Genomic DNA, 15,638 nt, shown 5'->3' with positions numbered 1-15,638 from the left:
TCTTCTCTTCTTTCTCTCTCACTCTCTCTCGTACACACACACACACACACACACACACACACACATTCACAGCAGACATAATGCAATCGTGTAACCAATAATCCTGTCTTCATTCTGCTCCCCTCCAGGGAGACGGGGGGGAATATGAGATGTGAACCTGCTCAGAGCGTGTGGGCGGCTGTGAAATGAGGATTCCCTCAGACAATTCACCCCGGCGCTGCCTCCGGGACGCGCTCTGCCGACACAATCCAAAACCCATAATTGAGTTCTGTTCTGCGGTCGCAATGACACCGAGCCTCGCTTTTATTTTTTTACTCTGTTGGTGGTTTAAAAAAACAACAACAAAAAAAACAACAACAAACACAAAAACGGTTACAGCGTGACTCAGTCTGTGGGAGTGTGACGCACTCACAACACGCGAATGGGAAAGTGTCATTTCGCAACACATCTGTGTGTCCAGACAACATCAGTGGTAGAAAGAGTGAGTAGAATATAGGGATGGAGAGTCGACTCCAAAAGACTCGACTCCCGATTCCATCATGTCGATTCTGAGAATCGATTCTACTACTGAATTGGAGTCGACTCCTGTTGCAATCTTGACTCCAAACTCTGGAATCGAAGGAAACTGAGTTAAACGAATTTGTAGTTAATTCTGATTTAGTCCTATCTATACTCATCTGTGTTTGATTGCCTTGGACTGATCCATTTCACAACAAGTGGGGAAGGGGAGAAGGATAAATTGAAGCCTCATTGGTTGAATGCCAACCGGCGTAAAACTTCAGTTTATGTGTTGTTTTCATTTGGAATCTGAATTGATTTAAAATCGATGCCCTCAGTTCCATTATAAAGACTGGGAAATGTGGAATTGTCCATCCCTACTAGAATGTCCTACTCAAGTAGAAGTACTGTTACTTTGCAGATATTTTACTTAGGTAGAAGTAAAGGTACTGGTCTAAAAATCTATTTAAGTAAAAATAAACAGCAGCTCATTTAAAATGTCCTCAGAGTAAAAGTTACTGAGTTACTTTACAGAAAAGAGAACGTTGTTAGATTGTTGTGATTCTTTTAATTGGAAAATCAGAAATTACAAGATAAAGTGCACAACCAAAGTAAAGCCAGATTACTCTTGTCTCTGTGAACAGCTCCACAATTTGTTAATTGTCCAGTTTCTCTTGCTTATGGAGAGCCACAAAATTTGCACTTTATAATAGATGTGATTTAAAACGTAGAAATGTACAGTCCTTTAGCAAAAATGTACTTGAGTAAAAGTAAAACGACTGACTTTAAAGTACAATTACACAAAAAAGCAACTCAATTACACTAATGTGACTAAATGTAATTACTTACTTCCATCCTAGGACAAAACACACACATTAATGTTACTTTTTAACACGACATATACTAGTAGCAGCTCATATTGCCAGAGGCTCTTTCTGCTCGTCTCCACTTTAGTTACCAATTTAGTAATTTCCCAGCTTGACCAGTCTGACAGTCTGACTGTCAGCTGCATAAAAATGAAGAGTGATGTTGGTGCCTCCCTCCCTCCCTCCGTCCCTCCCTCCAGGCTAAACCTTTTTTTTAACCTGTCACCTCCTTTCACGATCCTCCTTCCTCGTCTTTCACCTTAAATGTTGTTCCTCTCTTGCCTCCAGCTTCTTGTCTTCAGTTTCCTCTCTTTGTTATTTTCTTCCCTCACCTTTACATTCAGAGTTGAACTATAGCTGGCAGAGCTGGGCGATATGGTTTTCATATTGATACATATCATGCAAGATATGGCTCACGTTTGCAAAATCACATGTTAAATAATCAAATTAATGTTCATCCCATTAAACTGAATAGTAATGTTAGGTGTGAAAACTGAAATTTTCAAATAATATTCCTAAAAATAAAAATAGCAAAGGTGGGAAACCATGTAATGCACAAAACGAGTAGTTTGTTAAACCAAGCCTATATTTGTGTTTTGAAGCTTTGAAGTGCTTGTATTTGTTAGCACTATTTGTAGCAAATAAACTACTTGTTTTGTGCATTATACGGTTTCCCACCTTTTCTATGTTTATGTTCTCTAACCAATTTTTCCACTGCCTTTTTATGTGGATACACTCCAAAAAACGTCCATCTTCACAAGTCATTTAGTCTCATATTCAGCCTTCAAATCTTATTTTTTGTAAACCAAGAGAAAATGTCTGCCAATGAGGTGAGATAACTCCACTTGTTTCCAATGCAGTTTCATTTGTTTCAAGAATTTTCTAGAAATGAAAGTCAGAATAAGATCACTGCACTACTACCAAGAAAATGGCACTTGGTTCTAAAAAAAATCTTGAAACAAATTGATTTGCTCGGAAACAAGTGAAATTATCTCACCCCATTGGCAGGTTTTTTCACTTATTTTAGGAAAATTAAGATTTCAGGACTCAATAATAGACTAAATGACTTGTTAAGATGGAGATTTGTTGGTGTATTCCTACCACACCTCATTTTGTCAAAGTTTTTAAACAAAATTAGCTTGTTATCATCAGTTTAGACAGCAGGATTGTGTGTCACGACTCACAATATCCCAAAATCAACGTATCATCATCACCATATGATTCCACTGAAAGGTGATAAACGATAATATTGAATTATCGCCCAGCCCTACAAGCTAAACATTTACCTTATACAGTTTGAAGGGGCTTGTAGCTGCTGGCTACTTCACAAGTCCTGCTGTTGAAATGATCATTTGAGGATGTTTCTATAACCCCCGTTTACCCCATCCTTCTTCTTCTTCTTCTACTTTTCTTCACTGTATCCTCTTACTAGTTGCTGCTGCAGCGACCCAGTTTCCCCACCAGGATCATTACAGTTTCATCTCATCTTCTTAAGGGGTTCGGTGTCTTGCTTCAGGACGTTTTGACAGAATACACACGGCCCTTGATGGACACGCTTTGTCTGTTGCAGGGATCAAACCTGTGATCTTTTAGTTGCAGTACGGTCTCTCTAACCACTCTCTTCCACTACGAGTTTTGGAAGCCGAGTGAGGGAGCGAACGGCAGACAGACACAGACCTGAGGAAGATAACTCCCTTTTTCACAGGCCTGCAGAATACACACATACACACACACACACACACACACACACACACACACACTGGAGAGACGAGTGCTCCCTCAGAGGGGGTTCTAGAGACGAGGCAGTCCGCTTTTTATCTCAGAGAAGAAGAAGAAGAGCCTCTTTGTGCTGCTGTCCGCTCACGAATGCAAAGAGAGTCCTGCTGTAGCTAGACATACTCACACACACACACACACACACACACACACACATTCACACACACATGCAAACCATCAGCCAGCTGTGGTTCAGTAATACAGTGTGTGTGTGTGTGTGTGTGTGTGTGTGTGTGTGTGTGTGTGTCCACCTTGGCCCCAGTGTTATGAAGGGAGAGGCAGACGAGGCCGCCTGCTTTTCATCTCAGAGAAAGCCTCTGTTGTGCGGTAAACAGGAGGGCAGTGTCTGTCTCTGCTCGGCATGCTGGGAGTTTTTTTCGCAGGGTAACAGTCGGGGTCAGGTGTGTAAAGCCGTTCAGTGAGCTTCTGCTGGCTGACGTTAAAGGAAAAATCCACCTTAAAACACTCTGGTAAGAAAAGAAAAACAGCTATTGGCGATGCACCTTGCATTTCTGGGTCCATTTTGATGTTTGGTGGTTTATTTTTCTTATTCCTGCAGATAACTGGCCAAACAACGCCATGTCAAGATATTTGCAGTGGAGTTTGATAGCAGGAAATTGTTAAATTATCTAAAACATCAGTGGTAAACGTCAGGTTTTGGTGTCAGTCCCTCAGAATCAAAGAGCGAGGGCTTCTTTCTAGAGCCGCCATTTTGCACCAAGAGACGTTCAACAAGCATACAGGGAGAAATCCATCGTAGAAGAAGAGAGAGATTCATTATGAATACATTTCACAAGTGACATGCAACAAAAATATCTGGGAGATGTTAAATCAAATGTCTGTAAGTCCTACTGGATGCTAACTCGTCAATATTGACTCAATTGAAGCTATCAATATCTGTAGGCTTTTCCAGAACTGAGAAGGTAAAGGCAACTATCAAACATCTTGAAAATATAAATCAATAGAAAAGTCGTTCCTCCATATGCAAATAGAAAGTTCTAATTAAACAAGTTGGCAAACTTCTGTAACATGTCGCAGCTTCTTCATGACTACATGACATAGTTGGAAAACAAACTATCTGTGATGCATTTGTTGCTGCAAACTATTTGCAGCGTACAGAAGGACTCCATGGAACAAACCTACTGATCAGGCGTGGTTATTGATTATATTACAACATAAATTGTCATAGATGCTTTGATTTACTGACTAAATATTTTATTGTAACGACGAACGTACCAGAGAACAAGTAAAAACACTTTATTTCACGCTTACATAATCAGTGCAAAAAGTAGAACAAATCCAAAGCCCGCAAGACCTGCAGAGCAACGCAATGCATCATTATTGGAGTGAAGCAGCGGTGATGGATCCTCTCATTACGAATGAATGAACAGAGACTAACGTATTCGACACATTAAGTGGGGTTAGAAAGCAGGCTGGCGTTTGATGAAAGCGATCGGGGCTTCGCAGACAACCTTGATCATCCCTACTTGCCCTCTGACTCATCAGCCCTAATGAGCTCTCCGGTCCAGAGCGGCTCCGCTGTGCGTCTGCTCTTCATTAGGACGCTCCCCGCTAATTGAAAGCAGCGATTGTAGATGGAGATGTGATGGTAGGAGCTGGGAGAGATAAAGTAAGCATGCAGGCGAGCCAAGGAGGAAGATAATGATGCCTGGGTGTGAAACCGTGGCAGTGCCCCGACTCCCTTTGGCTTTCATAGTGCTTTATAGGACTCTACAGGAAACAACCTCGCCCAAAGCACCTGCCAGTGTCGCCCAGCTCCCCGCTCACTACAGCAGCTGGTGGCCAGAGAGAAACATCATGTTGTCGATGAAAACCACCTAGGCTATCTGCAAAAAGCAAGTTTTCAGAAATGAAAACAAAAAAAAGGATTCCTATTGTCTCATTAATGTCTATGCATTTTTTAATTGGTTTTTAACAGGTTTCAAAGGCTCAAGGGTCACTGAACACACCAATAACTATGAAAAACTGCCAAAAGCCAAAGTTGCAGTTACAGGGGTTTCATGCAACAGCAGCAATATAAGCTTTGACTCATTCTAGAGCAGTGGTAGTTAAGCCTATATAGGCTACAGGTACATGGAGAATTGACCTTATTCACATGGTGGCTATTCTGAACACTAAGATTGGCAAATAAACATCGAACAAAAAGTTCGGAACTTTGTGTTTGGTAGATTATTTCTCTGTTGTAACAATGCTTCTTGGCAATACATTTTATACCGTTGGAAAGCCTGTTTATTTCCCTTTTAAATGGTGCCTCATTTGTAAGGAACATGCATTTGTGGGATGAGCAGCACAGCTGAGTATGTGGGTTGCGCTCATGTAAAATTTGCCAAATCTTCTCTGCCAATGCCAAACAGCTTATTCTGCTGTTGCTATTGACTCTTGTTTTGAGCTTCCGGTACCCCCAGGTGCTGACAATCAGGTACCTGATTGGCACCTGCACTGGAACCTGAACATGTGGAGGAATGTTATGTTCAGCGATGAGTCCAGATTCCGCCTACGGAAGTTGGATCGTAGGGTCAAAGTGTGGAGAAGACGGAGAGAACGCTATGCTGATCGCTGCACCGATAGAGTAACACCTTTTGGTGGAGGCAGTGTGATGGTGTGGGGCGGCATCTCCATCACTGGAAAAACGAGGCTTGTCATCATTGGAGGCGATCTCAATGCAGAGAGATATCGAGATGAGATTCTGCAACCAGTGGCAATCCCATATCTCCACAGTCTGGGACCGAACTCCATCCTCCAAGATGACAACGCTCGCCCCCACAGAGCGGGGTTTATCAGAGACTACCTCCAGAATTTGGGAGTAGAGAGAATGGAATGGCCTGCCAACAGTCCTGACCTCGACCCAATTGAACGCTTATGGGATCAGCTTGGGCGTGCTGTTCGTGCTAGAGTGACCGACACAACCACGTTGGCTGACTTGCGACAAATCCTGGTTGAGGAGTGGAATGCCATCCCACAGCAGTGTGTGACCAGGCTGGTGACCAGCATGAGGAGGAGGTGCCAGGCTGTTGTGGCTGTGTATGGTTCTTCCACACGCTACTGAGGCTCCTGACTGTTTGTTAAATGAATAAATTGTAAAATTGCCAATATGTCTTGTTTCTTCCTTGTTACTGATAGACTTGAATCATCCAATCCACCAAACAACACCAAATAAGAGTCAATAGCAACAGCAGAATAAGCTGTTTGGCATTGGCAGAGAAGATTTGGCAAATTTTTCATGAGCGCAACCCACATACTCAGCTGTGCTGCTCATCCCACAAATGCATGTTCCTTACAAATGAGGCACCATTTAAAAGGGAAATAAACAGGCTTTCCAACGGTATAAAATGTATTGCCAAGAAGCATTGTTACAACAGAGAAATAATCTACCAAACACAAAGTTCCGAACTTTTTGTGCGATGTTTATATACAACTAGCCTTACTTCCACACATAAGTGAGGACTTCAGGTAGACCAAACAGTTATCAAAGTTAGCAAGCTTACTAGTTAGCTACTAGCTAGCTAGGCTAGAATCTGGTAGCTAGTGATAATGGACCAAATATATGAAAATGTGAGCCCATATCCATCAATCTGGATTCTTGAGATCCATTTGTTTCTAAATATTTTTCAGTGGGGAATCTGTGAAATGCTAAATGTTTGACATATCTTGCTCTTCCAGGTAGAGTTTCCCACCCTGAGTGTTCAAAATGGCCGCTGTGTGAATAAGGTCAATACCCTCACCTATCAACCTGAATAAAATATATGTATGAAAAGCGCTGGGGGGGGGGTTAAAGCATACCCACTCAGCACTACGCCCACCTCAGGTAGTACAACTGCTGCTCTGCAGGTCAAATGCATCACAAGCTGTTTAAGTCTTGCAGTCATATGAATAGTTTGAATCCTGGACCATCTGGAACAATCCAGCCAGGGGAAATGAATAAGAAACACTCTCCCCGCCCTCAACAACTCTCGCCATTGTGCCCTTAAGCAAGGCGTGAATACCCAGGTGTGAATACATGTGTTAGGTTTGAGTATATAGCTGGAAAAACAGCATGCAGGCCTGGACACTCTTCCATGAGTGAGATTTAAAGAAGAAAAACTCCATCTGTACCAAGCAATTTGGTACAAACCACGCATGAGGTGTTACAGTCGAGTTTACCACTTTGACACAAGCTGACTTTTCTTTTCCTGCTCCTACATAGTTTTCACAGGCATTCTAAAAAAAAAGTGAGCAAAAAAAACAGTGGGAATGACACACAAGAAAGCGATTTTATTTTTTGTGGTAATGTATTTTTTTAAACTTCAGTAGAAAGAACGCACACCCAGCAGCGAGGTGCGGACATGAGGCTTTTGTAATACTTCAGAGAAAAATCTGCAGGTATAAGAAAAAAAAAAACCACACCAAGAAAAGTCACGCTCTTCCCTTTTCTTTTAGTTTTGTGCTTTATTTATCCCACCAGCTACATGGCCTTCATCGGAGTAATGTATTTATCTCCCATATCCATCTCTTCTGTGAAATATGTGCTGCTGAGTGTGTCGGTAAGTTTCTGTCTGTCTGCCAGCCAAACAAGTCCAAGAGCACAACGCATCCTTGCCTGTTGGTATTTCACTTTATCAAATAACGACAGTCGATACAAAACTGCTCAAAAGACCTCATCAAATGTGTCTGGGAATTTAACGCCGGCTGCATGAAACACATAATGAAAAAATCCCTGACATGAATCACACAACATTACACCAACCCTTCGCCCATCCACGCGAACAAAAAGTCAAACCGGTCCAACCTCTCAGCGGCATCTGAGTCCATGAAAAGAATGAATGTTTCATAAACTTTTATAACAGATGAGTGTACAGCTTGCAAGGTCACGCTGCCATAGCAACGCAAATCTAGAGCTTTCTCCATCTTTTGTCTGAGTGAGGTCCTTTGTGTTGGCAGTCTCTCTCTCTCTCTCTCTCTCTGCTCTCACCAAGGTTTCATAAGCATCAGACTTCCTTGTTAATATCTAACCAGCTTTCTGAAAACTAATCTCTCGACTTCAACTTGGGGTTTGGTTCCTCGCTTTTTTGGATTTCAGCGACATTTGGCGACATCGCTGTGGTGTTTTATGCACTGCACTTCCCACAGATCGCCTGTCAATCAAACAGTGTGGGGGCGGAGCTTGGATTTTCTGTTGATGCAGTTTGAGTTTCTCTTCTCTCTGTCTGTTCAGCCATGGTGGCTATCGCTGCTCATGCTAACTACCCAGTTCTTCTTCTACGTATTTCAAACAAACCGCTGTTGCCGGAAACTTAAAAGGCATCACTTCATTTTTCCCAGGAAAAACAGCAAATGGAAAAGCTTTCATGAACTGGGTATAGATTGTGTTTCTTGTGTTACCTCAAACAGCGATAGAGTGTAACAAAACAGACATTTATTTAGATTAAAATGTCATAGATTATTACTTGAAAGCTGTGGAAATGCCTGGAAATGTGAATAACAGAACATTGTGGCAAGCGGAGGGGAAGTCGAGGATTTGGTTGGGCAGTGGAGAAAGACGAGTGGAGTCTGAACTCTTTTAACCCCGTTTCATACAGATGGAGGAGTATGTAACATGCTGGTGAAATAATCTGAGCATGTACAGTGTTTTGCTCTTCCTTTGTCACTGCAAAAAAAAGGCAAGCTGTCAAGTGATTTTATCTTGTTTACCGACCTATCAAAACTTATTTCATTAAATGTTCAGTCAAATTATCTCACTGCACTGGCAGATAATCCTGCTGATTTCCATAAATTTCACTTGATAAATGCCAATATGACTTCTTTCAAAAAATCATCACAAAACAATGAAACAAGAATCTTTCTCCAAGACAGTTTCACATTTACCGAGCAAATGTCCTGAAACAAGTTACATTCTCCTGGAAAAAACAAGTCACACAAAAATTATCTGCCAGTGCAGTAAGATGATTTCACTAATAAAATAAGCTTGATTAAGTCTGATTACAAGATAAAAATTACTTCACAAGTTTGTCTGCCAGAAAGTTTGCCAAAAAGTCCTTCAAGTTGGCTGTGGTTACAGAAAGGGAGAATAGACTGCACTCGCTTTACAATCACTAAACGATCCCAGTCCCTGTGTTTACAGTGGAAGAGAAATCACTAGAAACTCACATAAAGAACTTAGCATAGATAATGACGGCAGTTGACAATCCGACCGACTATTGTTCTTCCTTTACCCGACTCCAGTAAGTGATTTATTCGTGTGTTTCTGGGCTCCTGGCTGGCCGAGCCGTGCGTTTACATCACAGCTCTGGAAACAGGATGAGCCTACTGACAGATTTATTGCTTGCAGACTCTTACACCGCTCTTACACTAGCCTCAGTGCCTGGAGATGCATACATTCCCAAGAAGTGATATCAGTTTCTCTCACATCTCTAAAAACTTTTGGAGCATTTACACTTTTTTCCCCCCCCTCCCCCATCCCTCTCTCTGGATTTCAACACCATTTTTTTTTTTTTCAGGACAAGCAATTACAGAGAAAGATCCAAATATGATCACGTCAGAAGCAGAGCGCAGGCAATCTCTCTCTGTGAGTCAGACTCTGCTCTAGTCATTTATTTTCCGGCTCTTATCAACTTTCCTCTTTTGGGTGCTAAGAAGTAAAATTTACATTTAAATGCCGTCCCTTATCCAACCCAATTTGTGTTTACTTCAGTGAATGAGAAGCACAGGTAAACAACTATTCCTGCCTGGCCTCTTCTCAGAGCCAGCGGCGGGAGGCTGAAAAGAAACATTATATTTTCAGAGAATAAAATGACTTATTGCTCAACGCCCATCTGTGATAAAGTCAAGGTCATGTTGCAATACAGCAATCTGCTGTAAAAGGACAAGTTCCTCGGTTGCCAGGTCCTTTTCTCTAAAGTCTTTGTCCCCATTTAGACCTGAAAGACCTCAGGTTGGACCACCTTGATCTCTGTGATGGGGAATGGGGAACTTGGGTATATGGGACAAAAGAGTTATTTTCCACATTTTAGAAAGTAAAGACATCAAAACTATTAAATAAAATGGAATTATGGAATTATGCAGAGACCAAAACCGTGTTAAACAAATCAAAACTATCTTATATTTTAGATTCTTTGCCTTGATGGAAAGACAAAGGCTTTGGAAAGAAATTCACTATTTATATTTGTCTAAGAAACACATTTCAAGCATTTAAGCATAAGCCTTTAGATCAAAATGGTTTTAAAAGAATGAAAAACATAGAAAATTCAGTGTGTGTGTTCAGAAAAGTGTGTCCAAACTTGCATCTCTATTTTATTCTTAATCTTGTAATTGTGCTTCTTGTTTTATTACTTGCTTTTTTACTTATTTCGTTATTTATTACTGTCTCTTTTGGGGACAAGTTATATATTATTAATATATTGTCTGGGCATTCATGTGGCTAGACACACTTTTACGTAAAATTCTCTTTTTAGTTGTATCTCTGTTTTCTAGTTGTATCCGTGCATCTCTTGTATTACCTTTTGTTCCTATTATTTTTTCTTTTTTATTCAACTTTATTTAATTGTGGCACTTTTACATCACTGTCTCTTTGTGTTTCATTACATGTAAAGCACTTTGTAAACATTGTTTTTAGAAAAGTGCTATACAAATAAAGTTATTATTATTAAAACGCTCCAATTCACATCACAGTAACACCTCAAGGATTGGTTTTACAGTTGTACAGGATATAACCAATCTCTTATCTCCTCATGTAGAAACTGGGCTTGGCTGTGAGTGGATGAGAGAGGGAATTGAGGTTATCAAGAGGTCAGGATGCCTCATCACAGATGTTTGATTGAATCGGCCCACAACACTTCCAGGAGGCTCAACAGTAAATTAAGCCTCCTGGAAAAACCCCATTCCTCTCTCTCTCTCTCTCTCTCTCTCCACCCGATCAGACCGACACTCACTACACCTACACTGTCACTGATGAAGTTATAAGTGTGTCTACACAGGCAGAACGCCTCCAACACAGGAACACAAGTTTATTATTTCAAAATGGCCCAAGTTCTGCTTCTGAACACATTTTACTCGTAGGTCAAATGGAAAAAACTGGGCTCCGATGACAGGCTGGAACATGAAGGATAGATATGGGGGGACAATGCTAGGAACATTACACAACTGTTTACATTATATACCAATAGTACAAAACATAAAGGAAAACCTGCTCTTCCTATTAAACTGACTGACGAGGGGGAACCAGGTGAAAGTTAAGCATCTATTGATTTCACCTGTCGAATCCATTTCACTCATAAAGATGCTGATTAAGGGAAAGAGACAGTTTTAAAGAGTTTTATGCCTTGAGACTCTAGAACCATGAATTGTGCAAAAAGGAAGATAAGTTCCTATTATGAAGAGATTCTCATCCCTATACATTTCTTCTTTAGGATGGTGGTGAAGCCCAGGTAAGAAAACTACAGTCGAACCTGTGAGGACGGTGTGTTGTTAGTCATGTTGGGTTTGACAATAAAAGTTTCTCTGGTTAACCTCTCCTTGTGTTTCTGAACATGTACACAGAACTGCTGTGTACTGCTGCATCCCATGTGTTTCTCAATGTAGGGTTCGGGGACCACCAGGGGTCCTTGAGGGGGTTCCAGGGGGTCCCCAGCAAACTGATGAATTGTTAAACTTCAGCATTATTTCATTTACAAGAAGTTAACACAATTAGAGAATGTAGAAGAATGATCATAGTTTCATTGTTATCTCTCTACTTACAATACAGATAGTCATGGAATTATGGACAAAATCATATCTGACAATAAAAATATTCTCAGATTTGGGTCCGAGAAACAAAATCTCATCAAATGGGGGTTTGTGGCCCTAATGTGGACTAAATTAAGGGTCCTTGATATGAAAAAGGTTGAGAATCACTGCTCTAGATGCTGTGGGGTCAAATCTCGACCTTAGTTAACCCCACATCATCCTCTAGTGAGATCCTCTCTCTGTGTGTGTGTGTGTGTGTGTGTGTACGTCAACACGTTCACAACTCCAGTGTCTGGTTCCTGATCGGAGTCAGAGTCATGTCTCAATGTCAGTGTCAAACTCCAGAGGCACAGCAGTCCTCATTCCTCAATATTTTCACGTGTGAACCATTGAGATTACATGGAGCATGCACAGCCTGCCAGATGTTTTCCAGTTTGCCGCCCACATGCTTTCCATTACAATTACAAATCCTTTTCTCTCTCAGGGTCAAAGACTGAACTGAGGAACTGTAAAGGGCATCTATCCACTTACCTGTTCAGTCCTGGACTGAAGAGAGGGAATGAAATTAGTTTTGTTCCAAAACAAATCTTCACAATTTAGAAAATAGTCACATCTACTCGTACCAAATTACTGAAAGCACAAAATGTAAACAACGTATGAGAGGATAGCAGGTAACTTGAGTCTTTGGTTGACAAAATTAAAACTGTAATTTGATATCTGTAATTTAGAGACTGAATGATGAACGCAATTCCGCTTATGACTTTTATTTCTTCAGAATGAATGTTCAGCCTTTTGGAATAGATCTTGTCATGCATTTATGACTTCGATCTTTACCTCCACCAAGGAGGATATGTTTTCAGTGCAGTTTGTTTGTTTGTCTGTTAGCAGGATTACAGAAAAACTACTGGCTCGATTTTCTTGAAACATCGTGGAAGGGTGTAGCATGGGCCAAGGAAGAACCCATTAAACTCTGGAGCGGCTCCGGATCCGACTCATGAACAAGCAATAATAGCACGGACCTTGGCGGAGGTCTGTGCTCTCCGAGTGCCCTTCTAGTTTATCTTTATTTTATCCTTACCATTTATTGTGGTTATAATCTTAGCTATCCTAGTATTTACATGAATGTTGCCCTTTTCCACCTCTGTCCTCTTCTCTTAATTTAATTCCTTCTTTCACACTGTTCCACTGCTTTTTAAAAAAAAATCATTTTGACCATTTTATTTTGACTGTCAAAGCACTTTGTAAACTGTTTTTAAAAGGTCCTATATACAGTAAATAAAGTTATTATCTGGAGTCTAGTCTATGGCACCATGCAGTGCTTTCCCCCCTCTTACAGTGATGAATATCCTTGAACAGACACAAACTAGCTGATGCTTCATGGAAAAAACGGTTTTAGCAACAGCAAGAGCGCCGCAGACAGCATCACCACAGGACACCGACCTCCGTTCACAGCGGCTGCTTCACCCATTTCACTAGCAAGCTACTTTTTGGTATAAAGCAGGACTTCCAAATGATAGATGGTTGGTTTTCTTGCAAAGTGGCTGGTAGAGAAACCAGGCGAAGTCACTGGCTTTTGTCTGGTGGCTGATAATATTTTGCCCACCATCAATATCCAACATTCACGTCTGTCCTTCAAAGACAAAAGCACATTTTTTTTTTTTTTTTTTTTTTAGAAGAGTACCTCCAAATGATAGTCGTCTGATCACCTGCCTAAGAGACTGGTAGAGCAGACAAACTAAACAGTCACAACCAAAATATAAACAGCATTTGTCTGGTGTCTGCTGCTCATTTCCCTCCCTGGACCCCTTCCTGCCTTCATGGACACATTAAAGACAAAGACAACAACAACAAAAAAATGAGACATGCTGGTCAAAACACATAATGCCCTGGATTTTTATTTCATTTTGTGAGAATTCAAGAGGATTCTTTGTCTTTCCCATGTTTCATGTGGAAGGGGGGGAGGTCTACAAAAACAAACAAACAAAACTCATGAATCAACTCGGCCATTGGAATGGGCATTGGGATTGTGGTACAGACAAAGAGAAACTACAAGTAGCCTTGTTCAGTACCAAACTCTTCACAGAAGAGAGCTCATATTTTTTTAATATTTTTTTTTCCAAAGGAAGGCACCCGATAACTTGTGGTTCATGGCCTCGCAGCCTTCTGGAGTATTCTAAAAGCAGAGAAAACGGTCTTTGTTTTATTTTTTTTTTCACTTAATACATATTTTCCTTCTTGTATTACGTAGAAACTGGAATGATGATAAATGTCCAACAGTTACTGCATTTTTCTCCCTTATAGATTTTTTTTCTTTTAGATCAACAAGTAACAAAAGAATGAAGTCTTTCGATGAGGAACATACAATTTAAAAAAAAAAAAAAAGTGGGAGATACAAAAATAATTCTTTCACAAAATGAGTGGGAAGTGTGTGTTGGGGGGGGATTATCTTTTAGAAAAAAAAAAAAAAGAAGTTAATTAGGCCCGCTGGCGCAAACCAGAGACCGAAATCATACAAAAAGCAGCATCAATCAATGAAACAAAACAAAAATTATATAGTGCTTAGATAAGTCAGAAGCAGCAAGGTCTTCTGGGAAAGAGTCTTCATCCCCATTTTTTTGTTACTTGTCTCAGGAATAATTTATGTATGGAAGAGCTTTGCGGAAACTGATTAACCCACTGACAAACTGATGCCTAGAACAAACAAATTCACACCTTTCTCCTCCTGCTCCTGCGCCTGAATCCATATGAATGCATGTCACCCATGGGTGCAACACAGGAACACCCAGGAGGAACGCCCCTGCCCCCACCCCCACCCACCCTCCACCCTCCCCCGCCATGTTCACAACATACAAAAAAATACAGAGAGAGAAGTTTATATCTAAGCTAAACATTGACTACAGCACAGGGAACCAGTGAGGGGGGTACAGTGTACATAGAACCAAAAACAGAAAACGAACAGAAAACAGATGAAACGAAACAAAACAAAACAAAAAAAACCCTTTGTAAACACGGCACAATAAATAGATCAAACAGCAGGTTCCGCACCATGCACGTGATGACAGACATTTTTCTGTGGTACAACTCTCACACCTCACGCTCGCACCAGTTGCAGTTTGTCGTTTTCTCTTTTTAATTTGATTTTTTTTTTTTAATATCCCGAGTGCAAAACATCACAAATGAACAATTCTGTATTCAAGTAATGTTATATACAAGAAGAAGGGTAGGGGGGAGGGGAGGGGAGGGGGAGGAGTTTGGGGGTGGGGTGGGGGGGGGGGTATTACAAATATGCAGTACTGTACATATAATTGCCATATTCATAATTTACAGACGTTGATCTCTTATTAACAGTAACAAATAGGGAAATGGGGGAGAAAAAATAAAACGAAAACATTGTACGAGACGAGCATTGCAATTAAGTCCCAAAACAGTTGCCATGGAAACACAGCGTTGCCGTGCGCATTCCGCCGCCGCTTGCATTAACGACTCTTACAGACGATGCATAGCACCTAAAAACAAAACAAAAAAAAAATTTAAAATAAAAAAAATAATAATAAAGGAGTTAGGCTTCCCCCGTGCCGCATGCAGGAGGCTACGTAACTTCCATGGCCACTGTGTTCTCTGATAGACTGTTCAGTGCTGGCTTGTCTTGATCGTGATTCTCCCTGAGGACAAGAGGACAAAGTATAAGACGAGTATGAGACACACTGCACAGCAAGCCGTCAGCAGCCACAGCAGTTCCACCAATGCACAAATGGTCACTCGCTACGCTTCCCTACAGAA

The 15,638-nt window shown here is 40.9% G+C and overlaps 1 protein-coding gene across 2 annotated transcripts in view; it reads right to left on the bottom strand.

Moving 5' to 3' along the window:
* Positions 1-13,781: 13,781 nt before the first annotated feature.
* LOC139657548 (enhancer of polycomb homolog 1-like) overlaps positions 13,782-15,638 on the bottom strand; it is a 30,508-nt gene continuing 28,651 nt past the window's right edge. For both annotated transcript variants that reach the window (XM_071535431.1, XM_071535439.1), the window contains one exon: positions 13,782-15,520. In XM_071535431.1, coding sequence (XP_071391532.1) covers positions 15,448-15,520 — 73 coding nt within the window. In that variant the 3' untranslated portion in view covers positions 13,782-15,447. The remainder of the gene's footprint in view (positions 15,521-15,638) is intronic.

The sequence above is a fragment of the Centroberyx affinis genome, unplaced genomic scaffold (genome assembly GCF_046629955.1).
Source record: "Centroberyx affinis isolate AG114_WGS23_722 - 3 ecotype Tasmania unplaced genomic scaffold, CSIRO-AGI_Caff_v1 ptg000177l_1, whole genome shotgun sequence".
NCBI classification, from domain to species: Eukaryota; Metazoa; Chordata; class Actinopteri; order Beryciformes; family Berycidae; genus Centroberyx; species Centroberyx affinis.
This window is presented reverse-complemented; position numbering and strand designations above follow the sequence as displayed.